This window comes from Rhineura floridana, chromosome 2 (genome assembly GCF_030035675.1).
Source record: "Rhineura floridana isolate rRhiFlo1 chromosome 2, rRhiFlo1.hap2, whole genome shotgun sequence".
Lineage (NCBI taxonomy): Eukaryota > Metazoa > Chordata > Lepidosauria > Squamata > Rhineuridae > Rhineura > Rhineura floridana.
In genome coordinates this window covers 54,031,832-54,058,175 of record NC_084481.1, presented here as the reverse complement: position 1 = coordinate 54,058,175, position 26,344 = coordinate 54,031,832, and the positions used below count along the sequence as shown (strand labels likewise).

The 26,344-nt window shown below is 39.9% G+C and overlaps 1 protein-coding gene across 19 annotated transcripts in view; it reads right to left on the bottom strand.

Annotated features, from left to right (window-relative positions):
- BAZ2B (bromodomain adjacent to zinc finger domain 2B) overlaps window positions 1–26,344 on the bottom strand; it is a 309,197-nt gene that overhangs the window by 58,431 nt on the left and 224,422 nt on the right. For 12 of the 19 annotated variants that reach the window (XM_061608686.1, XM_061608687.1, XM_061608682.1 and 9 more), the window contains 10 exons: window positions 25,295–25,403; window positions 24,923–25,024; window positions 17,030–17,240; window positions 12,757–12,849; window positions 12,572–12,633; window positions 9,587–9,652; window positions 8,000–8,065; window positions 6,886–6,930; window positions 6,607–6,633; window positions 5,304–5,369 (listed from right to left, as the gene is read on the bottom strand). In XM_061608686.1, the coding sequence (XP_061464670.1) occupies window positions 5,304–5,369; window positions 6,607–6,633; window positions 6,886–6,930; window positions 8,000–8,065; window positions 9,587–9,652; window positions 12,572–12,633; window positions 12,757–12,849; window positions 17,030–17,240; window positions 24,923–25,024; window positions 25,295–25,403 (847 nt within the window). The remainder of the gene's footprint in view (window positions 1–5,303; window positions 5,370–6,606; window positions 6,634–6,885; window positions 6,931–7,999; window positions 8,066–9,586; window positions 9,653–12,571; window positions 12,634–12,756; window positions 12,850–17,029; window positions 17,241–24,922; window positions 25,025–25,294; window positions 25,404–26,344) is intronic. The other 7 variants (XM_061608694.1, XM_061608695.1, XM_061608700.1 and 4 more) reach the window with 3 other exon arrangements.

Here is a 26,344-nt window from a genome sequence, read left to right as displayed (position 1 = left end):
ACAGAGATGGCGCCTGTCTAATATTTAAGGGTAGGGAATTCCACAGCGTAGGTGCCACCACACTAAAGGTCCATTTCCTATGTTGTGCAGAATGGACCCCCAGATAAGATGGTATCTGCAGGAGGCTCTCACCTGCAGAGTGCATGATAGACTGGGTGTATAAGGGATAAGGTGGTATTTCAGGCATCCTGGTCCCAAGCTGTATAGGGCTTTGTACACCAAAACTAGAATCCTGAACTTAGCCTGGTAGCAAATGGGCAGCCAGTGTAGCTCTTTCAGCAGTGGGGTGACATATTGGAGATACCCTGCCCCAGTGAGCAGTCTTGCCACCTCATTTTGCACCAGCTGCAGCTTCCGGACCAACCTCATGGACAGCCCCACACAGAGCGCATTACAGTAATCAAGCCTGGAGGTTACCAGTGCATGGACAACAGTGGTCCGGCTATCCCAGTCCAGAAATGGCCACAGCTTTCTTACCAGCCAAAGCTGGTAAAAGGCACTCCTAGCCACTGAGGTTACCTGGACTTCTAGCGACAAAGATGGATCCAGGAGCACCCCGCAGACTATGGACCTGCTCTTTCAGAGGGAGCATGACCTCATCCAAAGCAGGCAACTGACCAATTATCTAAACCCAGGAACCATCAACCCACAGTGCCTCTGTCTTGCTAGGATTCAGACTCAGTTTACTGGCCCTCATCCAGCCCACTAGCAAGTCCAGGCAGAGATCCAGGGCTTGCACAGCCTCTCCTGATTCAGATGTTACAGAGAAATAGAGCTGGGTATCGTCAGCATACTGCTGACACCTCACCCCAAATATCCTTATGAGCGCTCCCAAGGGCTTCATATAGATGTTGAACAGCATGGGGGACAAGATGGTATCCCATGGCACCCCACAGCACAACTGCCAGGGGGTCCACAGACAATCACCCAATGCTATTCTCTGAAAATGACCTTGGAGATAGGATCAGAACCAGTGTAAAACAGTGCCTCCTATACCCATCTCACCAAGTCAGCCCAGAAGGATACCATGGTCAATGGTATCAAAAGCCGCTGAGAGATCAAGTAAGAGTAACAAGGTCGCACTCCCCCGTCCTTCTCCTGATAAAGGTCATCCATCAGGACGAGCAAGGCCGATTCAGTCCCACAACCAGGCCTGAACCCAGACTGGAATGGGTCAAGATTATCTGTTTCATCCAAGAGTACTTGCAATTGCTGCACCACAACCCTCTCAATCACCTTCCCTAAGAAGGGGGCATTTGCGACCGGTTGGTAAATTGTCAGACCAATGGGTCCAGGGTGGGCTTTTTCAGGAGCGGTCAGATCACTGCCTCTTTCAGGGTGGCTGGGATCACTCCTTTCTGCAATGATGCATTGACCACACCCTGGATCCACTTGGTCAAACCTCTTCAGCAAGCTTTAATAAGCCAAGAAGGGCAAGGGTTGAGAGGATGCATTGCTGGCAGCATTATCGCAAGCACCTTGTCGTCAGGTCGTCAGGCCGCATCAACTGAAACTGTTCCCAAGAAGTTGCAGCAGACATTGCACTGGACACCTCATTGGGAACTACAGTAGATGTGGATGGGACATCAAGACTGCTACGGGGCGAGCAACTTTGCCCTCAAAGTGCCTTGCAAACAATTCACAGTGGACCTCTGAAGGGTCTAAAACTCCATTTTCTGGAGTTGATGTCAACAGACCCGTAACAATACGGAAAAACTCTACTGAATGGCTACTTAAGGATGTGATGGAGGCAGAGAAGTGGGCCTTCTTCGCTGCCCTCACCGCCACACTGTAGGCAGTTATGTTTTACTTGTGCCCGATCACCCTCACAGCACGTCTTTCGCCACTTGTGCTCTAGCTGTCGTCCAGCCTGTTTAATTGCCCTTAGCTCACTGGTGTACCAAGGTGCAAATTGGGCTGCACAATGCTGGAGAGGGCACTCAGGGGCAACTGTGTCAAGAGCCCAGCGTGTCTCGCTGTTCCACAGCATGACAAGGGCTTCAACAGGGTCACCTGCTCTATCTACTGTGAACTTCCCCATGGCATTCAGGAATCCAGTGGATTCCATTAGTCTCTGGGGGCGGACCATCTTAATCTGTCCACCACCCCTGCAGGGAAGGATTAGAGCCGTAAGTCTAAACTTCATCAAGAAGTGATCTGACCAGGACAATGGAGTGACATCCACCCCGCTATCTCCAGACCACCCTTTCCTCCATCTGGAGCAAAAACCAAGTCGAGGGTGTGCTCTGCCCTATACGTCAGGCCGGTGACAACCTGAGACAGCCTCGTGGTTGTCATGGAGGCCATGAAGTCCCGAGCCAGAACACTAGAGGCAGCCTCAGCATGGACATTGAAATCACCCAGGACTATCGTTCTGGGCTCCTCCAATACTACAGCCGAGATGGCCTCTGCCAGATCAGTCAGAGAAGCTGTCGGGCAGCAGGGTGGGCAGTATACCAGCAGCAACCCTACTTTTGAAAATGAAAAACCCATTTTTCATGATACTACCAATATAGAAGGGAGGCCCTTCACTACATGGCTTCCAGCATCAAGTAAAGACATGTCTTTTCACCCACATTTTTTGAGACAATTGGTTGTTTAGGTCAGGCTTATTATGAGGAACACTCCAGCATTTCCAATTAAAAGGACCAAGTAGCAGTGAGGTAAAAAAAAATCCCTTCTCTGCCCAAGACCCTGAGGAGCCACAAGCAGTCATAGCAGACTATACTGGGCTACATGGACACACAGTCTGATCGAGTGTAAGACAGCTTCTTATGTTCCTGTTTTGAGGGATATTACATGAACTTCTTTCCATTCAATAGTTTTAGAATCCAAGCCTATATCTCATCCTCCATTTAGAGGGGAAGATTCCCTGTCCTCTATATCTGCCTTTCAAACTGGGCTGACAAAATGTTAAAGGGGCTTCAAGTAAATCCTTAAAGATCAAAGGTAACTAATGAGCGAGGGTATGAAAACAATGGCACATTTCTAATTAATGAGGACAGCATCATTGTCAATAATATACAAAAACAACTCCTGCATCTAGGAAATCATACTGTAACTCTGGTGAATTTTGCCATCACTATCTCAATAGGGTACAATATTTTCTTGTCTTCCTATTTATCAAGCATCATGCTGTACTATACCCTTTTTGGTCCTAATTAATGTAAAACTATTTATTCTGCTCAAATTATGTATTATAGTCTCTAAAACTTTGCATGATTTATGAACTTACAAATATCTTTCATTGACATAATCTAGGTGAATAGGACCCCTGTTATAAGTTGCAAGTTTTCAAAACCTTTATTGATGGACAGGCTTCTTCCTCAATGCCCCAAAGGCAGCAGACTCCATAAAACATTGTCTCAATTGTGACTCTTTTATATAAAGTTGGAACAGCAATCTTTTGCCCCCAAATCCCACCCTTAAAATCCTTTACCTTTGGGTTTGCTTTTCTTTTTTCTTTTATTAACCGCTTACAATACGATTTAGCTCTTTCTTTTATGACTTATTTAGCATTTATGGCGGAAGTGAATCTGATCCCAAATACTCTCATTCACCTTCTCTTATATGAATTTTGATATCAAATATTTTGTCCGTTGAGTGCTGCATTAGTATTTGTATTATTTGTTGCTTTTTACACCAGTGTCTCAAAGAGTTACAGAATAAAAATAGAAATAATAAAATAAAATAAAACCAAATATAAAACCAGCAATAAAACAAGACCTAAAGTGCTCACCCAATAATATCTGGTATCTTTATTTGATACCTGGTGATATTTGATAGCAGGACAGGTGTCAGGGGTTGGCATTGTTGGGCACCCACTGAGCCCATGCCCCAGTTGGGTTCCAATGCCAATCCTAGGAGCCTCCAGCCCTTGCTGCTTCTCTTCCATGAAAGTAGGCTTTCCAGAAGCATTTGGTTGGCCAGCATAGGAAACAAGATACTGTCCTAGATGGGTCTTGGGTCTGATTCAGCAGGGCTCTTTCTATGTTCTAATGCAGAGGTTTTCAAGTTTTCTACTCGCAGGGACCATTTGAGATGGCTAAAGATTAGTGAAGCTTATCAGTCACAGAATGATGGTGTGGGGTGGAACCAGTATCAAGATGACAGAGGACAGAGGTGGTGATTAGCATAACTAGCTTGCCATTTTTTACATAATTTTCTATTGGCATCTAATCCCTCTTTGCCACGTTAGTTCAGCTTTCTTCAGCTAAGTACAGACATTGGCTCTGAAGGTATCATGATCCCGCTTCTCCATTTTAGGCAGATTTTGCCAAACCAAAGGCTCTAACTGAAGAAGACTTTTTATGTTATGTTTTCTCTCCCTCCCCCCATGCCTCTCAACATATTTTTACTAATATCTTTTTCTTGTCTGCCAGATCAGGCCAATAGCCCATCTAGTATAGCATCATGTACTCACAGCGGCCAGCCAGATGCGTATGGGAAGCCGGCAAGCAGGACTTGAGCACAACAGCACTCTCCCCTTCTGTGGTTTCCAGCAACTGGTATTTGGAAGCATATTGCTTCCAACAGTGGAGGTAGAATATAGCCATAGCTACATCCCATTCCTCTTTTCTCAGGTTACTATTATTACTCTTAAAACATTAACCTTTTATTTGTCTCTTTCCAATTTCCTTCAGTACCCCCACCCCTGGCCTTTGCTCCGCTTCCTGGCCTGGTAGGAGATAGAGCAAATTTGTGCGAGGTGAAGGGACCTAAAGACTCAGCAGGTGCTGTATGTGTGTATCTGTCTGTGTATGTCTCTCTTTTTTCTCTCCCTCAGCCCATCTGACCCTTTTGCCTTCCTCTTTCCCATTCTTTTTCTTCCTTTCCTCACACTTGCCATATCATCTACTGTATATCCTCTTTTCCTAAACACACAGGGAGCTGCCTCTAGCATCTGTCCAATCAAAAGGCTACTGCATGACCAGGAGTGGGCTGTGATGCTGAGGCCTACCTAAAAGTGGTCTAAGGACCACTGATGAGAAACACTGCTCTAATGTAAAACCCTATTACTTTTGAAAGTGTTGTGTATGTTCTATGCCAAGCCTTTTCTTTTCTGTGTACTAAGCCACACTGCACAGGCAAGCAAGCAGATTTGCCAGGTTAAATTCAGGAGTATGAAATGACTTAACTGTAAAACACAGAGGAATCAAAAGATTCTCCTATTCCATGTAAGATGTTTTCTTGTCCTTAATGTTATTTATCAATTCAGATTTTTTTTAAAAAAATTAAAATGCTAACACTAATCTTCTCTGCAAATAATGAGTTTTGTACTCATTTCAGAGTTTTGTACTCACCTCTGCTTTTTTACGTGCCTCCATGGCTTTCATAAGCATCATATGCTGCCTTCTCCTTTCCCGTTCCTATTGAAGTAGATAAAATTAGAACAAAGCACGATTCCATCTAAGCGTGGCAATTTTCTCTCTCTCCAAAGCTCAACACACATGTTTAGCATTAACAGACAAGTCAGGGGTATATGCTAAATAAAAGACAAGAATAGCCAAGTCTGTGCATGTTTTAGTTCAGGTTTAGAAAGCAAATACAAGTACAACTGAAAGCAAAAAGGTAAAGCGATGAACATGGAGAAAGTGTAAAACAGAAGCATACAGATTTACTTATGGTCAGTTGTGAGGCTCCTTCAGAAGCTGGCAGAACAAAAAGCATAATGGTTGGCTGGAACAGGTCAGTTACCTTACATCTGCTATAACAGAAAGCTTGCAATTACTAATCGAGTGGCCAATTAAATTAAAAGCTGTAATGCAAATAGTTTGAAAAGTAATCAAAAGTGAGGTTTTTTAAAAATGTAAAAACCATTTTGACTACATATTGGCTGTAAATCTCTCTCTCTGAATATAAGATTAAGAATGCAGCTGATAGAATAAAATTAACCTGTTGGTTTTGAAACTAGTTTCAGATAAAAACTAGCCATGAATCATACACAAATAGGAATGCAATAGGATGCTCATGTTTACTGTTGCTCTAAGGCAAGCCATAGAAGCTGCACCATAGATTAAGTAAATGATACTGAGTGAGTCGTGGACTAGAGCAAAATGCAAAAGAGTACAAAAGTTCAAGATTCATTTTCAGAACGAAATAATGTGGGTTTCTTTTTATATAATGAAAGTTAGTACATTCTTCAATCCAATTCAAACTAAGCATTCCAACTGTGTAATATTAAAAAGATTTTCAAAACATAATTTATATTAAATTGAAATCAATATAATAGGATTCCCAGTATCAACTGCAGAAGTTGCCTTGTGAAAATAACTGGTAACCTAATATAGGTTAAAAACACTCAATTTTGGTGAATTTGACTCCAAATATGTACAGTGGTCCAACTTGATATTGTAGTAACAATAATCCTGATGTCAAGGCAACAACCTTGCATATGGCTGATAGGAGTCAATTCATAATTAAGTCATGTTGTTTTGCTTTTACAGACAAGACAAGCAGATGTATGCAATGCACTGTGCTGGAAAGCCATGCAGCAGTATGTAATATGACAGCAGCCAGTGCTACATTTTATGCATTGCTATGACAACCATATCACAACCAAATCACAATGCGGTGTTAGATGTACAAAAATAAACATACCCATACCATATCTAGTCTATGCCTCTCCAACTCCTGGTAGAAAGAGTTGGCACAACATTATGAAACAGAAATCACAGAGTCAAAAACCACTTTATAAATTCCCCAAAGTTCCCAATACCAAAGCAAAGCAATTTACCCATAAAGAGAAGGAAAACATTTAAGCAGAAATAAATATTTTAAAACAATTTTAAAAAGGAAAGAAAATTTGAAGATTTGCCCTCCAAATACTGTAGGTATGTGCATTAAAATAGCATTTATGTTTCCAATTAAATTCTGGGTACAAACCTGATGTTTAAGAAGAACAGCTTGCTGTCTTCTCATTTCCTTTTCCTTAAAATATGAAAAAACAAAATCAAATATCTAATAAACAACTCTTTTTCCATCATACGAGTTTTTCTTGTTTTTAGTTTCTGTTTTTCATTTCCCCCCCCAATAACCTGAAACAGCATACTGGATACCTTGAAAACAAAATGAATGGAAGAGGCACCAGAATGAATGTCAAGTCGCATCAAGATCAGGAGTAAGATTAGATGCTTTCCAAATGCTGCAGTTCAGTGATCAACTATGTGTGCTGTACAGCAACAAGCAAAACAAGATTTTCATTTTCTGTGTAACACAGAAGTTATATGCAATTATCAACCAAATCCTGATGGCAACAGATTGGATCCAGACTTACTGCTCAGCTCTTAGAAAGAGCTTGGAGATTATGGAAAAAAGACTTCTATGAATACAAGGAATCTTTTGTGAGTGGAGTTCTCCTTCAATGAATGCAAGCTCCTTCCATGAGCAGAGTAGGAAGTTTGGACCCAAACCAATGACTTGACCCAGGATACAAAGAGCCTTTTCCAAGGGCCATAAATGCTTCTGCTTGCACACAGAGGAGTAGCTGATCCCACCCCCTTCCCATGTCCCTGCTGCAGCCTCTCAAATGTTGTACTGGAAAGTTTCATCACCTTAAAGAGGAGCTTGCAATGAATGAGGTGAAAATGAAACCAGGGGATGGGAAGGGTGAACCCCCCAAAATCCCTGGTGTGTACACAGAATATAGCACATAGCACTTTGGACCCTGGCTTTGGTGTTAAAATCTTCATTTAAATCAAAGGTGCTGCTTTCCAAAAAGATACCGAGAACAGGTACTTGCATCTTTCAATGATTTTGTGACTATATTACATACACACACATCAAGTCAGCTTAAAAACTCAGTGATACTTTTCTAACAACTTCATGTACGCACACAAGATATACAGACATACACATATACAGAGTTACGATAAACTGAATAAATTCTGTATTTCTATTTCTATTACAATTTTTGATATATTATCAGTTGTTGATGCGTGTGTGTGTGTGTGTGTTTAATTTTTGGAAGATAAAAATTCTAATGCTTATCTAAACTAACCTTTATTCGTTTCTCGGCCTCCAATAATTTGGCATTTGCTGCTTCTTCCTTCTTTTTCTTTTTTGCCTGTGCATGCAAAACAGGTCCCAAGGTCATGCAATGGCACCACTACAGCTTGAAAGTAATCTCAGACTAGAAATAAAGCTTCATGCCTCACAAGGTGTGAAACAATACCACACATCATGTGTACATCATAACAGATTTCTTCCTCAGTACACTCTGCATTGTGAAAAAATCATGATTTTTGTAGGTGGAGTAGTGTGGATATTTTCAATTAAGGAACACATTATATATAAAAATGAAATGTTAAAACACTACCGGCAAAGACTGAACTTTTTGCTTTTCTTCTAAAATAAGGGTTTTTGAAATTAAAAAAACCCTGGGGATGATTTATGCTTTTATTGATTAAATATACTGTACTTAATCTGTGGCTGTAATTTTGAGCTCATAATTAAAGCCAGCACTTTATCAGAACATTTCCCCTGCTTAATGTATTAAAGAACTAGTTTGACAACTGAGAATAAAAAGAAATCTGTTGCCAAACAGATCAGAAATGGAGATTTGAAATAAAAATCTTAAATTTAAATTTCCTCCAATGTAGCTATACATGGCATGGAAACATTATGCAAACCAACTGTTTACAGTACAGTGACTCACAAATCCTTTGAAAGTATAAACATGCACCCTTTTTTAAGATTAAAATCTTGCTGTTCAAATGTCAAGCTTTAAAAGTACTTTCCTAATGCTTATTGCTTGTTCTGATAATTCAATCAAATATTGTTATTTCTCTTCTCTGCCTTTGCAGTTAGCTTCTCAACACCTATAGGGTTGGATTCAGAGCTTTTCTGAGAGGGACTCCTGTTTGCAGAAGGGACTAAATGGAGATTCCTGCTAGAGGGACAAGAAATGCTGGTTTTCACAGATTCCCCCTGCCCCTTCAGCCTCTAGCACCACCTCCCATGTTTGTTCCAGAAGGTTCCCCAATCTTGAAAATATTTTTTTTCAGGAGGCACAGGGGGCTGCACATAGGGAAGGAGGAACTGGTGAAAGTTCCCTTCCCCCACCCGTTCTCCAGCAGGACCATCCCATGTACAGTTCTGCTCACAGAAACTCTGAATTCAAACCATACTGATTTAAGTACATTTTACTCTCCACAAGAATCTGACAGAGTGCCCTGTCACACCATATACAATAACATGGTTATTACTGGACTACAGTCCACTTCATCAGATGGAAGATTTGATACACCTGATTTGCTGCACCAGACTCTAGTCTCCAAAGACTTACACCATAATAAATTTGTTAGTCTTTCAGGTGTTACAGAACCCTTTGCAGTTTTTGCTTTAACTACCATGGCTACCCCTCATGGAAATCCTGACTGTGTGCACTTCCCAAACATTTGCATGATGAACTGCCCTTTATCAAATGACATAAAAATGTTCAGATATGGAGCCATAGTTTAATCTACAGATTGATATTTTTTTACAAGAGACAGTATAACACTCTGATACAAGGCTTGGTGAATCCCTCTAATAGCCCCTTCTTTGCATTTTCCATTAAATGCTGGTTTCAGTGAACAGGTTATACCTCTAATATTTGTTGAGCCCGAAGTTCTTTTTCCATTCTGATTTGCTGAATTCTTTTAATTTTTTCCTACAACAAGAAAAGCTTTCATTTATTTTAAGCAGCAGTAATGACAGATCATATACTCGATAGTAGTGATCTCCAAACTTTTCCCCCCATGGACTGCTTGGAAACTGCTGAGGGTCCTGAAAGACCACTTAATGATTTTTTCTGCCTGTTGTAGCAACTACAATGTGCTAAATGCTGTATTAATTTTAATTGTATTTTAAATTGCTTCTTTTATTTTTTATATTGTATTCTATTGCATTACAATCTGAATTCTGTAGAATTCTACAGAATTCAAATGGTAAGTGTTCTTCTTAGACAAGTTACAGATCACCTGAATGAAGTTTGCAGACCACTGGTGGTCTATGAACCACAGTTTGGGAACCCATGCTCTATAGCCCACAGCTAAATAGTAATCTTACACACAGACCCATTCAATTCTAGCTAAAGTCCTACTCATGTCCCCAGAATGTAATAACACATCACATTCTGTGCTGTGAACAGAACATAATGTGCTGTGAACAGGCAATGTAATGGCTAGTGCCACACACATTTTGACATAAAGTACAAAGAATGCATCTTCTGCTCCAAATATTTCAGGACCTGCAGACATTGTGATAACAATGTGGTATGAAACATCTCATTGAAACTGCCTGTAGCTTCTGATGATTATTTGTTGACATGGGTAAAGTAAATACATCTTTAGCACAACATTTTTGATACCCATAAGACAACTGGCCTTATGTTTGAACATGCTTATTTTTGTGCCAAAGGTACATCAGAAATGAATACATAATTTTGATTTAGCATAAGCAGTGGGGTGGGCACAGATTAATTGTTTGACTCTGTGTGTAATCGTTAAATGTCAAAATGCATACCTCTTCCTCTTAAAAAATAGTTTCTAAAATATCTGCATACTTATCTCACAGAATTATGAGACAATTATATATTATAAAAGAAATCAGAATGGCCATAGTACTGCATGGTACTGAAATATTGTATGCTCCCCAGATGTTGGATGGATGAAATACGTAAATAAGTCAACTGTTGATAGCACATTAACATCCCAATCTTCTACGTGCCTGCTCAGAAATAAGTCCTATTGAGTTCAATGGGGCTTACTCACAGATATTATTGCAGCATGCAATACTGCTTTAATGAGAAGCCCGATATTGTTTAATTTTCCGAGCCTGAATTACAAAATTTATCATAATATTTCCCTAATATTCTTTAAACTCCAGTTCACAATCTGTTGTACATTAACAGAAATCACCTACCTAGGAGAGTTGTTGAAACACATTGTGAATTTATAGCAAGCATCTTATAAAGGCAAAAATGTAATGCAATCCTATACATCCCCACAAAGAAATAATTCCCACTGGGTTTAGTGGGACTTACTTAAGTGTGTATATGCCCATTTAGGATGATATGGCCTACTGAATTCAACAGAGCTGAGTAGGCATGCACAGGACTGGGCTATAAGGTTGCAATACTATGCCCCCTTCCCTTGGGAAAAAGCCCCACTAAACACAGTGAGAATTATGTGTACAATTGTGCCATAAATTGTAAAACTGGAGAAGAATCAGAAAAGGGCAACTTAAATGGTCAAGGGGATGAAATAACTCCCCTATGAGACAAGGATACAACATTTTGGAGATTTTTAGCTTAGAGAAAAGGTGAGTAAGGAGAGACGTGATAGAGGTGCATGAAATTATGCATGATGTGAAGAAAGTGGATAGAGGAAAGTTTTTTCCCCTCTCTCACAATACTAGAATTCTGGGAGATCCCAATGAATGTTGAAAGGTTTAGGAGAGAGAAAAGAAAGTACTTCTTCACACAATGTATAGCTAAACTATGGAATTCATTTGCACAAGTAGTGATGGCCACCAACTTGGATGGCTTTAAAAGGGGATTAGAGAAATGCACGGAGGATAAATATATCAATGGCTACTAGCCACAATGGCTATATTCTACCTCCATTGTCAGAGTCAGTATGTCTCTGAATACCAGTTGGTGGAAATCAAACATGGGGAGAGTGCTATTGTGTTCAGGTTCTGTTTGGGGACTTCCCATGAGGATCCATCTGACCACTGTGAGAACAGGAAGCCAGACTAGATGGGCCTTTGGCACAATCCAGCAGGATCTTCTTATGTTCTAAATTCCCTTACTTATATATATGGCATATTGCACTTCATATTGCCGTCACCCCAGTGTGAGGATTACACTTAAAAACTGTAAAACATTTCACAGCCCAAAATTGCTAAGTGTAAATTGTTATTAATATTATTAATGACATATTAATATAGAGATATAATTGAAGGTCAGAATCAAATACTATTATCTGCAAAAAGAATAAATCCCACATAATATATTCACGATCAGGATAAAAGAGCTATACTTTCTTCTGGCAAGGTCTCTTAGATAAAATTCAGTATCATTCAAGCTTTATTTGAAACTGCAGTTAGCTTAATGGTTTATTAGCCTGCTTGTGCCTTGTGCCAGATAAAACCAGAGTGATTCATTATTTTGTCACAGCTAACTTACGGTTAAAGAACAGTCTATTTTGGCAGATGTCTCAGACCAGACTTTCAAATTCTATGTCACCTGATCCATTACAAAATAGATGTAATAACAGAAGCCAAAACACCATGGTTGCCAATTCATCTGACCATCTATGCTCTTTTTTCTTTAAAATCAGCTGTATCTGTAGACGTCCATCAGCTGTTGGTGCATATCTCCATGTTTGAAAAGCTGGACTAACAGGTTTCTTCGTATTAAGCTGTATGGGTCTTTTTAATTTGTAATTTATCAAGCCACTGTTTAAAGGGCACAGGAGCAGAACAGACTGGGTTTTCAATCTGCGGTCCTGCTTAAACACATACAAGCCATCAGAATAAGATATTTGATAATGCTTACAGCTGAAACCGGAAATACATAAATTACCTGCTGTTTCATTATTTTTATCTGCTCTTTTTGCTTTCTTTTTTCTTCTGCAGCCATAATAGCTGTAAATAAGAAAGGAAGACAAATGTCAGCAGTAAATAAGTGCAGAATAATGGAAACCTAGTATCTATGGATTCAAAAATTCGTCTGCAAGTGTCTAAGGTTCTTAGAAGTGTAGTACTTACCTTGCTGTTTTTTTGCTTCTTTGGCAGCTCGGGCCTGTTCTTGCTTCTGAAGTTTTCTCAAAAGCTTGATTTGTGCTGCTTGCCTAGCAATTTCTGCAACACAAAAAAGAAATACTAAGGGTATAATAAGTACTACTTATTAACACAAGGTCATTCCCACATTGATAAAAAAAAGATAGAAGTCAGTGTTTGACTTGCGTATTTTTATCCTAAAAGTGTTTTGAGGATTTCCTTACAATGATTTTATTCAAAGAATTTTTGTGTTGTTTATACCTCAGTGTAACATGAAAAAAAAAGAGGACAGAGGATTAGGTGTGAAAACACACACACACACACACACACAGAGCAATTCCCTCAGGGATGTGTGTAAATGACTGTCACTCAGATGCTGAAAGCTCAGTGAGGGAATTTTTGGGGGGGGATAAGTGCCTCCTTCACATTCAGTGGTCAATGAGGGGATTTTTCAGGGTGAAGAGGCTGAAATTCAGTTTGGCATAACATGATAATGCTAATAATACAAAAACACCTTTTGTCTACTTCTACTCAAAAATAATTCTAGAACAGAGGCAGGGAACTTACGGCGTTCCAGATGTTGTCAGGCTCCCATTTCTATTAGCCTTAACCACCTCAGCCAGCATGGCTAACGGTCAGGATGATGGGAACTATAATCCAGCAACATCAGCAAAAGTTCCCCATCCCGGCTCTAGAAATGTATTGATCCACAATTCTCCAGTTTCCAATCTGTTTCTTAAAAGTTCCAAATTATATTTAAAAATAATAAACAACTCTATTATCCCCCCTCAGTTGTAGGGGATTTTGTTGCAGCCACAGGACAACACTGTTCTTGTGAAACAAATATTTCATTATGAAGGTGCTTTATCTGAGTCAAATCACTAGTTGATCACTGTATTGTCTCCTGTGACAAGGAGCAGTTCTCTAAAATCTCAGGCAAAGGTCTTTACCTGAACTTCTACCCAAGTTCTTTCAACTGGAGAGTTTAACAGTTGAAACTGAAACCTATGTATGTGCTATACCACTGAGTTATGAGCCTTTCCACTAAGGGTCAGGGGCTGACAGAACAATTCAATACTAGAAACCATTAGCTGCCACTTCAAGGCAGTAACTGTATTTACCAGAAACCACAGAAAAGTGGCAATGAAGGCAGAGAGCACCTCAACCAGCATAATGCAAACATACAATTGCCTATTGAGGACTAGTGTGGTATAATGGTTAGAGTGCCAGACTGGGGCCTGGGAGACCAGGGTTCAAATCCCCACTTGGCTATGAAGCTCAGGGGTGATCCTGGGCCAGTCACTGTCTCAGCCTAATCTACCACACAGGGTTGTTTTGAAAATAAAATCAGGAGCAGAAGAACTATGTTGTACACCAGCTTGAGTTCTTTGGAGGAAAGGTGGGATAGAAATGTAATCAATAAAGTAAAATATAATAAAATTAGCTAGCTACCTTTACTGATGTTAGTGGTCTACACCAACTTGGAAGGCCACCCTCAGCATTTCCCCAGTGTTAACTGAGATGCCCCTTGCTTCCATAGACACCTCACAACATTTTCTAGTAACAACAGGAATTAACCTTCCCTCTGCATCACCACTGGAGGTTTCTACTAGTGAACCTTCTTTGATTTTTGCTGCTCCTACTAGAGCAGCTGGGCTTTTTGAAAAAAGCAACAATGTGCAGCAAAAGTTGTGAAACTATAACTTTACATATAATATTTATACACAGTATAGCAGAATTTAGTCTGCAAGACAAGTTATCTTACAAAAAGGCTAGAATTACTGGCAGAATATTTATGCCACAGATGCACCCTCTTTGAAACCTACACATATGTGCCAATTTATGGAATCAGGAGCCATTGAGAAAGAATATCCAGAAGGTTGGCATGTGCTCTAAAGCATGTGCCAAAGGCTGGATAATTATCCTCCTCCTGTAAGTGTTAAAAGCTTGAACTCAGCTCTGTAGTATTCATCACACTGTGAGACAAATATGTAAATACACAAGCAGCCGAAATGCTGATGAGAACCATTTCCCTGCCCCCCAACCCATCCCCAAGATGAGATCATAAGCCACGAGCTCGTCCCAAGATTAGAAGGTCAAGTTCCTTTACCCTTTTGAACCCATCCACAGAGCTTCTTTCCCTTGGGGTAACAAAAAGGTCTTAGTAGATAGAAATGAGAATGCAATATTGGGAAGTAGTTTTGCAGTTTTCCAGACTGCCAGAACTGCTGCTTACCTTCCCCAACTCCCCTCACCACTGAGCAAGCAATAATTTCTAATAGGCTAGTTTAACACAAAAGTTTTTCATTATCACTTTCATAAGTGAGGTTTTGTGCCAGGGCTAGCATGGGTCAAGATGATTTCTTGGAACAGATCTGCACATTATATGAAGTGAACTCTCATGTATACAAACATTTATTTACACCTTGTCATACAGAAATATATACCTACACATTTAGGAGTGCCTCATCAATTTCCCAAGTAAATTACTGTATGACAAATGTCTGGAATCCCTGAATGTTTTAGGGAGAGATCCTCATTAAACTAGTGAAACAAGCCTTGAAGTCCTAACCTGGAGGCAAACCACTGTCAAACATAGAAAAGCCTTTCAGATTGTGGAATAAAATGCTTTGTAAGGTAAATAGGATATATGCACTAATGACAATCCAGAGAGGGGGGGGAGGGGAGAGAGAGAGAGAGAGAGTGTGTCTTCACATCTTGCACAGCTGAAAAGGTTTAAAAATATAAACACAGGTAGGAAGGAACTGTAAGCATGCTTTCTGAATACCCCAAATGGACATTTATTTAGGATCAGAAACAGAAAATGTGTACTTGAAAAAACAACAATATGGCTGAAAAAATAGTAGTGGGAAAGCTGCCAATATATTACAGCACTTAACACTGACAAGTGTTTTGTGACAGACAGCATATAAATCTAGATTAAATGACAAAGTAGGGCCTTTATCAAGTGAAACTCTCACACACTCTATAAAATAGACAAAACATAAGAACATAAGAAAAGCCTGTAGGATCAGGCCAATGGCCCATCTAGTCTAACATCCTGTTCTCACAGTGGCCAACCAGTTGCCAACTGGAAGCCTGCAAGAAGAACCTGAATCCAAGAGCACTCTCTCTTCATGCAGTTTCCAGCAACTGGTATTCGGAAGCATACTGCTTCTGACTGTGGAGGCAGAGCATAACCATCATGGATAATAGGCATTTTCTAAAACAGATTTTCAGGAAACTGTGTGTGAACTGTAGTGACATAATGCACATTCCCAAGGGCATATGCTAAGTATTTGCCAAAAAAGGAGAAAGAACAGGGGTGGTGGAGCCATAACAGTATCCTCCTTTGCCTTTATATATAATTTCCTTCTGCTACATCAAATAATTGGTAATTTTGATTAACTGAGGTTTCCTTGTTTTGGATGAAAGTAATACGATATTTTGTTGTTGTTTATTGATTATATGAAAATAATAAAGTTTTAAATTAACAAATAAAACTGTGTCCTCCTTTGTGGCTTCAGAGTTAGACCAGAATAATTCTTGTTGAGCACAGGAATCCAAGAACCCCTTAGGCTGGGTTGTGGGGAGGGGGGTTGTGCTTAGGCAGAGGTATCTAACTACCCAGCTCTCCCAGTTCAGGCTGGCCACTGAATGGGCGGGCGGAAGGCCGGCTGGCGGTATTCCCACCAGTAGGACCCAGCAGAAAGCCCCCAAATGGGGCATTCCAAGAATCATCACTCTGCCGCCCAGCGGAGCTCTTCAGAATTCTCCATGGGCATTATTCAACTAATTTGTTTCCTCCTCTCCTCTCCTCTCCTCTCCAATCTGCTCTGGAGGGTGGGAAACCCTTTGAACAGATTTAGGGGAAGGATGGGGAAAGAGCTTCATTGTGCAAACAGAAATCCTTGCACCAAAGGAATGAGTTAGCTGGTTACCACCTCACATGTCTATTCTAGTGCACAGAAAATTCTGGGATTAAGTCCACCACTCTGCCTCTAACAGCCATCCAGTTCCAAGGTATAGTGAAACTAGGACAAGCTACACTCTAGGATACCATAAGATATAAATTTTGAGTAAAGAAGGCATCTGTCAAAGCATGGCACTTTCCCACTGTCATTTCCTGCCATTTTGTAGCTTGAGTGAACTTGAAAAGCCCTTAACATGTTAAACCAAAAGGTTTTTTTGTTAACTGAATACAAATTGTCCGTGGATACTTTTATTACACATTTGGGGATGTTATAATTAGATTTCTTACCTTGGGCTTGCAACTTTCTCAACAGCTTAGCGTCTGTGTTGTCAAGAAACTCGGTGCTACCAACATTTGGAGGTCGACCTTTGCGACGCCTCATTTTTGACTCCTCTTTAGCACGCTGTCTGTCTGGATTTGGTGGCCGTCCTCTACGTCCTTCCATAGCTCTGATACGGGGAAGGACTTCCTCTTCTTTCAGCAAACACCACTGCATCCCCTTGTAATTAATATATTTCATAGAAAGTCATCATAAACACAAAATGGAAAATAAAAATGCACATTCAACTGACATACCTACGTACACAGAAGCATATGTCTATACACCTGTAAGTATTAGAACTGCAAGTTTGAATTCATCCAATTGGCAGATTAATCAGCTTAAACTTTATGCACAGTCTCAGATTTGTCCTGTTATTAACTGGTGGAGATGAGATGGAAAGGTACAAAATGCTGCATTTCACAGAGCTGCACTAGCTGCCTCTCCTTTCTGCACATATCTTGAAAAAGAAACTTAAGAGTTGATATGGCTTCAGTTTGTATCCAAAGCGTACATATATTTTGCACTCCAGGGTGAAGTCACACTGCATTTTCTAATAGTAACAAGAACCATAGACAACTGGAACTTAACAGCGCTTAGTAGAAATCAGAATCAGGACATCTTTTATATATGGATTTTCCACAATACTAGAAAATATGAAAACAGTAAGCTACCTTATATTTAAGAGAAAACAGATGCTCAAAAAGGCAAACCTATTTATGCTTACTCAAAAGCAAGTCTCATTGTGTTCAGTTGTGACTTATCATTAATAAGTGTAAATAATCCTAGGAGTTACCTGGAAATAAGTCCCACTGAACCCAGTGGGGGCTAAATCTGAGCAGACATGTAGGAAACTGTCGTGTATACCAAGGCATTGGTAAAATGCAAATGTATGAACATATAATTTCTTGAATAATTAGGCAAATCCATTGCAAAAATTATCTATGGTATACAACTGTATATTGATAGAATTTGTTAAATTTAGCATTTATACAGCAATCCTGGGGAGGAGGGATGAACATATGATGGAACTACTGTTACTTCCTATGCCCTGCTGGCTTGATGCAAGCAGGACAGGAGGCGCGTATGTATGTGGCTTTTTCTCCCCCTCCCCCTTGTATGAATGTTCCCCCTTCTCCGTTTTCTCCCACTGACATTAATGACAGTGAAATTAACAATGCCTGCTCCAGTGCTGCTGTAGTTCTTGGCCCTTTCTGCAGGGGGTGTCCTGGGGAGTGAGGAGACTTAGGATCTACTGAAGCCCCAGCTTCTTCCCCCGCCAATGGAATACTGTCAGCAACAAGTACATACAGTAATACCTCAGTTAACAAATCCTCAAGGAAGGAAGCTCCTTTTAAGGAAGGCTTTTTAAAGATGAAACTGACCAGATTTGCTTTGCTATGGATAAGCTTTCAAGTCAGTGCCTTTGCTTTAAGGTGAAGCTAATAGGCCTGTATCTTTGCATTGCTGTTCATAATCTGGTAAGCCTGTGCCTTTGCTTTGCTAGGGTGAAACTGACAAGCCTGTGTTATTTGCATTAAGGAGATATCTTGCTTTCTCCCAGGGCTGGGGAGGGAAGGATTCAACTCAGAGAAGAAGACAGAGGGGAGAGGAGGTAGGTGCCTTTAAAGCACCTGTTGAATCTGTCCCCACCATCTATGTGTAGGAACCTATCTCTATTCTTTCCATGTTATTCCTACTTCTGGTACCAAAGTTTCTGTTAAAGAAGTAATGGCCACAAAAGTATCTACTTTGTTAACTGAGGTATTACTGTACTTGCCTGAAAAGGCAGCCTTAATCTTCAAGGAATGTACACACCTAATTCAGCATGTATCAAGCCTGTTTGCATCCTAATAGTCTTATTTAAGTTCACCCATCAATATCTAAATAGTCTGCCTGCAAATGAGATTACTGTAAGTATTTAGTGTTTAATGAGAATGATTAGCTGTTAATATAAATAACCTAGGTAAAATCCATTGCTTGCATACCATTATTGTATTGTTTTTGTTCTGTTTTGTCTAATTATTCAATTTGGAAGGATAAGTTTAGACAGAAGGAGAATGTGCTTGTTAATGAACTTCAAACTAAATGAATGCCAAATTCTTTGGTCAGCATGATGCAACAAGTATTACTTAGGTTTTATGAAATCATCCATTTGTTTCTGGAGAGTATGTGTGTGTATAGAGTTTAAACATATAGAAGGAAATTAAGAATCTACAAGTCTACCAAATTCATCTTGGAACATTTTTACTGAAACTCATTTCTTTCCTGCAGCCTTCATTAACAAACAAACGATTTTCATCTACAAAGAATAATTTCTATCTACTACTTTTTTAAAAATCTAAAATTTTCCATTTATTTTAATCCCTTCTTCTCACTATTTCATTTGGTGGAAGCCTCAAGACAGCACTAAGCACGATTCAATCTTTTTACATTTCACTGTGTGGCATCTGTACTCTTTTTATCCCAAATTGCTGTGGCTTTCAAACACATTATTTACCGTAGTTTTAAGAGAAAATTTCATTTAATTGTAAGAGCAGCTTTCATTTGTTTCTTTATATAAAAGGTCTTAAGTCTGATGTGTTGTGAACTGTATATATCGTGGTTTCCTCGAAACTAGTTCTCACTGAGGTGATAAACTTAAGGGCTTTATCTCACTGGTACAGTATCTATTTTGCATGCAGAAAGTCCCGGTTCAATCCCCAGCATCTCCAGGTAGGGCTGGGAATGTCCCCTCTCTGAAATCCTAGAGAGCCACTGCTAGTCAGTGTAGACAAAACTGAGGGAGATGGACCAACACACCTGACTCAGTGTAAGATGGCTTCCTATATCTGGGCTATAACACATCAGACTGCAGGTGGAGACACACATGACTGAATGCTGCTCTATATAAAACCTTCCCTGCACATAGAAAATTAGCATACCAGGGAAAAGGCTAGCTATACATCTAATTTTCCTTGTCTTTTAAAATAATTAAATAAACAAATGAACAAACCATATTACCATAATAAATTCTCACTGTTGAACTTAGAACCAAGCACACAATCTACTGGCTACCAAGCTCCTTTCTAAAGAAAGGAAGCTTCACAAGACTTCCAGATGCAGGTGAACAAGTAAGTAAGCTATAAGAACAAATGAGTTGCTTATTTACTCTATCCCCACCTGTATCATAAACACATGTCCAATTCAATGGGACTCATATAAGCATTGAAATTTGGATGAGTATCTGTTGCTACAATACTATAACCACTTAGAAACATAGGAAGCTGCCTTGCACTGACACAGACCAATAGTCCATCTAATTCAGTATTGTCTACACTGACTGGCAGCAGTTCTCCAAGATTTCAAACATGAATCTCTTTCAGCCCATTTGGTGATCCCAGGGATTGAATCTGGGATCTTCTGTCAGCAAAGCAGATGCTCTACCACTGAGCTATGGCCCTTCCCCAAATTCAGTGGGGTTTGCTTTTGACTATTTATGTATAAGATTACACTGTGCATCTGCTGCAGGTGAAGATTCTACTTCCACTGTTCTCCTTTAGTGGCATAATGAAGGTGAGTTCATATGTTAGATAACCTCAACACTTAATTACTTGTCTACATTAATCATTTTACGGCATACAATTTAACCAATGAAATAATGGTAAAAGTAAGTATACAATTAGGACAAAAGGGTAATACCTCATATATCTTTGATTCAAAGTTAGTTACATCACAGTCCATAGTTCCAAAGTTAATTTGTGTAAATTAAAATTAAGCATGGTAACTCACATGTGGCTGGTAACAAGGATAGATTACCAAGAATTTTGAGACAAAGAGCAATTATTCAGTAATCCCATTACACACTGGGATTTGGTATAAACTAAACATTACAAGAGAGTTTGGGGCTTACAGAAGTAACATATATACAGACATATATGAAAGCATATACAAAAAGCATGTTTTACTACAGAACATAAGCATTACTTGGATTATAGAAAAAAGTGGCTACTTTGAATATAACACATTGCACTTGTCATTAATGCACACACATTCCAATATAAAGTTCCCTAACACCAAAGAGTTACTTACCTTCATTTAGTGCTTTCCAAAGTTCATATCCTGCACAGCTTCACACTAAGTCTAATGCAACTGTGGTCATGCTCTCCAAGTTTCTTAAATCTCTCCTGCCTTCACCCAAAGTGAGGACAAGGGTCATGAATTCAGAGCTACCACTCTGAATAACCAGAAGACTCATCTTGTTTACCTGGCTGAAATTGATCTCAATGTACATCTGACAAAATCTAATCAAAAATCTACCAAGAACTAGATAGTGAGAGTCTGCTTAGAAAGAAATCTAAAGTAATTTGACAGAATTGTTCTCCTTGTTTTCAGTACAGGTACTTGCATGGTAATTAAATTTCAATGGAGACATCTAGCATATCTCCTTTTTAGCATAAAACCATTTCCACTCATCAAAAATGAGAGAAAAATTACCTGGAGCCCTCACATCCCCTTGCATGTGCAACAGTTGTAGTTCAAATAAATTTCTGCTCAGTACTAATGTGATTATTGAAATGAAATAGAATCAACCAAGAAGGATGTGGGAAGGGACTTTACACCCCTCTATGCAGTGAAATAAGGCACTGGGGGGGAGGGAACTACATGGTCTACACCTTCCCACAGCTATCACAGTCCCCCAACATCTGCACATTCAATGGCCATCAAAAGGAATACTACATACATATATATTTATGCTCAAAGAGGGACAACGTTTACCTGTACACATCTGTATGCACTCAGTATTTCATTCCTTTTGGTTTTGGAATAAAGAGTGTGTATGTGGTCTTTTTTTAAAAAGGCAAATTTTCCACAGGTAAAAACGAATGTGTGCCGATACCAACCAAGTGCTCCCAAGTACTATCCTGAACTGTTGGAGCAATTTGCTGATGGCTGTATCATGTTACACCCGTCCCACACAAGACACTCTACCAAGCCAGGTATTTGCTATAGAAACGTGAAACTGATGTCCATTAAACACACAGACATCAGGGGAGCATTTCAACAGGCAAGGAGTGCTGCCTGCAACTCCTTTCAAAGCATGGTGGGGTTTGTATGAAATCCCTCCCCCCCCCCGGCAAGGATACATAATGCAGAGGTGTGTTCTGGGTGTAATAATGTTATTAAAGCCATGCATCCTAGCAGACAGAGTACAGAGTTGATACTAATTTTAGAAGAGATCCAGTGCAGTATAATGCTTAAGGGTTAGGTGGGAAATGTTGAAGGAATTAATTGAAAAAGTACTTACTATGCAACATGATAAGTGTGATGTTCCTATATTAATGTATATATGGTAAGTGTTGGTTGTTTAGAAGATACATGGTAAGTGGAGTGAAAGAGGAAGGGGAGTGAATGGGCAGTAGAATGCTAGATGATTGGCTGAGTGTTTAAAATGGCTGAACGTATAAAAGGAAGAGTGAGAGTGGAATCTGGGGGGAGAAGAGAGGGTTGCTTGGTGGGGTTTGAGAGAGTGGTTTGCCAGGAGAGAGTGAAGGAGGGGGGTGGAGTTCGGATTAGTATTGAGTAAAACCATATGCTTATGTGCCTTAAGAAGAAATCTTGTTAATCTTGTTAGCTTTGTTATCTTTAATAAATACTTAATTTGGTTTACCAAAGGCCTGATCCTTGGCTGGGGTTTCACAGACCAGAAGGGAGGGTAAGGTAATGACCAAGGCTGAAGGGGAACTGTAACAAATGGTGGCAGCAGTGAAGAGAATAACAATACCAGTATTCAGAGTCTCTGGGAATACTAGTATTAGGACGTGACTGGTGGTTGCCTAGCAGGGGGATCTGTTGAGATCTGTGCTAGAGCAGGGAGAGAAACAATAAAAAAGGACAGTCCGGACTGGTGGAGTCCCTGGTGGTGCCTAGTGACAGGCAGTAGCCACGCGCAGGTAGGAACCTGACAGGGAGAGCCAGGGAAGGGCGTCACAATAAGCAATTAGCAAGTCAAAGGGAAACTTGTCACATGGTCCTAACAGTACATTAATGTGTCCAGATCAGGGTTTTGAGTGCAATCTTCATGCCAAACTTGTAACCTGTTATAACACCATCTTCACTCCAATTTTTACTGTCATAGTTTTTCCCAAGGAGCAGTAGGAATTGTAGTTCTGGGGAATTCCTATAATTTTACCAAAGATCTATAATTGCACACAATGCTATAATCTACATGTTTCCTTGGGTGAATCCATGATAGCAAAAGCAGAAAGAAAACATCAACCACCAATATGAAATGAAATTATAACCTCATGGCAACTTGATTAATTTTAATGTAATGGCTTCCTCCAAAGAATCATGGGAATTGTAGTCTGGTGACAATTCTGAGAATTCTGTCAGAAAACTTTAGCCTCAGTCCTGGAACCACAGAAACCAGAATTCCATGAGGAAAGGGAATGACTACTACAGAGTTAGTACAGTAAGAGTTAGTTTGTAGTACAGATATACCTTGAGGCCTAGTTTGCCTCATCGCCTGCAGTATATATGATCTAGCCCCAGTATCCATCCACAATGACTTACATGTACAGCCATGTTTTATTGATCTCTGTTTATATGATTGAGCACTTTTAGGGGCAGTCATAGTCCTCACTTTTCCTTCAGCTACTGGACAAAAACCCAAACAGTACAATTTTCCCCAAGTGTCTGATTTTGCATCTTTTCACATTTCTGTAGCAAATACTTGGCTTGGTAGACTGTCTTGTGTGGGACGGGTGTAACATGATACAGCCATAAGCCTTTTTTTTAAAGACCATATACACACCCTTTATTCCAAAACCAAAAGTAATGAAATACTGCCCACTACACAGATATAAGCTAGGTAGTTAACTGATGGAACAGCAAGATGTATATTGTAATAGGGTACAAAAAGGCTCATTTAGAATATGGAAAGTTTCCAATTAGAGAAGTCCAAATGAATTAGACAGTAAAAAAAGAAAGATGTAAATCCTTACAACTACAATATGATGTATGTGCACTTGATAGTAAGCCCCACTGAACTGTTAACTTCCGAATAAACCTGCATACGATTATGTTTCATGTTGTCTAAAACAGAGAACATTGTCTCACAGCTGAAATATAATAAAAATGTCCTTCAAAATGAACATTTATCATTCTGTCCCTGGGGCTGACTGCTTTTTCAACTTACTTACGTAGACTTAGCAGAATTCATCATGCATTCTCAATAGTGAACAAGCAACTCTGCATTTAACTCTATATTTCAACCAACACCACAGAGACAACTAAATAAAAACACGATGTCTATATGAATACAGCTACTTAAGATTATCACATATATATAAAACAAACAAAGCTGATCTAAGAAATATTTAAATGAATATACCAGTGCTCAAATTATAGAGAAGGGGGGAGGACACTTAAATTAAATCTATAAGCCCCACCCTCTGACTCCTCCCAGTTTTCGCTAAATCATGCTCCCCATAACCTTCTAAAAACAGTAGACAAGAGGGCCTGCACAAAAGGTAAGGGGGAATGGGCTCCCTATGCCCCCCTCCCAGTAATTCGAGTACTGGAATATATACTTAACCTCAAAGGCCAATGATAGTAGATGACTGCAGTTTCCAAATTTTATTCTGCACGATGCTGAGCACCTGCAAGATGATACTGAAGCCTCTAAGCTGTGAAGGGTTTTCAGCACTTTCCAGGGTCAGGTGCTCAGTCACTCACAACTATCATAAAGTCACATGTATGACTGCAAGAATGAACCAACTAACAATAGCAATGCTCCAGAGTGTAGTAAAAATATTTTACTTAGATTTATGATACTACGCCTTGGATCAAAGACTTTACTTTTTTTTAAAAGCGGATACCTGCGGTCCATCTCTGGCTTCATAGAAGTCACCCACTCCTATTTTTGCACTGAAGCTGAAATTGTCCCTTGAGATATCCATTATTCCATTTCTGCTGAGATACTGAAAAAATCACATATTTTTCCACTTCAGGTTTTAAGTCATTATAATCCAGCTTTGATGTACAGCTAATATTAGAGAAGTCAAATGGTTTTGCATATTCTGGAAAGGGGATATGAATTTACAAGAGGTCAATTTAGAGTCAGGTTAAGGTACATTAGCCTCACATCACAGGCCATTTTATATCAAGGAACTTTACTGGAGGAAAAAGTTTATTTAAATAATTATGAGCATGCTTAATAAGTACCAGAAAACATAATACTTAAAATATACCTTTACTACATCAGGGTACTGCCTTAGCTTCTTGCCACATGGGGCATAATATGCCACTTCTCCTTGAAGGCGACCACCAAAGTTTCTTATTCTAGTTTCTCTTTGCCAGCTGCAATAAAAAATAATAATTCTATGTAAAAAGACACACCAATACAGCAATTCCGTGCACGCTTATGTTGAAGTAATCTCTTTGAAGTCAACAGGAATTACCTCAAATCAAACATGCACAGGATCAGGCTGCACAACAGCAATTCTATGTACACTTCCTGAGAGTAACAGCCACTTTAATTAATCACACTTACTACTAGGTAACACATCAATTTAGGGACGGATTGTGGCTCAGTGGCAGAGCATCTGCCTTGCATGCAGAAAGTCCCAGATTCATTGGATGTCCCAGATTGGATGTCCAACCTGTCCTGGATGAGGTTGCACTCCCCCTGAAGGAGCAGATTTGTAGCTTGGGGGTTCTCCTAGAACCATCTATCGCACTTGAGGCCCAGGTAGCCTTGGTGGCACAGAGTGCCTTCTACCAACTTCGGTTGGTGGCCCAGCTACTACGCCCCTATCTGGACAGGGATAACCTGGCTTCAGTCGTCCATGCTCTGGTAACCTCCAAGTTAGATAACTACAATGTACTTTACGTCGGGCTGCCTTTGAAGATGGTTTGGAAACTGCAGCTTGTGCAAAATGCAGTGGCCAGATTGGTAACAGGAACCAGACGGTTTGAACATATAAAACCGATTCTTGCCCGCTTGCATTGGCTGCCTGTATGTTTCCAAGCTCGATTCAAGGTGCTGGTTTTAACCTATAAAGCCTTACACGGCTTAGGACCACAATACTTGATGCAACGCCTCTCCCACCACAAACCCACCCATACACTATGCTCAACATCAAAGGCCCTCCTCCGGGTGCCTACTCCGAGGGAAGCTTGGAAGATGGAAACAAGGCAGAGGGCTTTCTCAGTGGCAGCCCCCAAATTGTGGAATGATCTCCCTGACGAGGTACACCTGGCGACAACACTCATCTTTTCGGTGTCAGGTCAAGACTTTC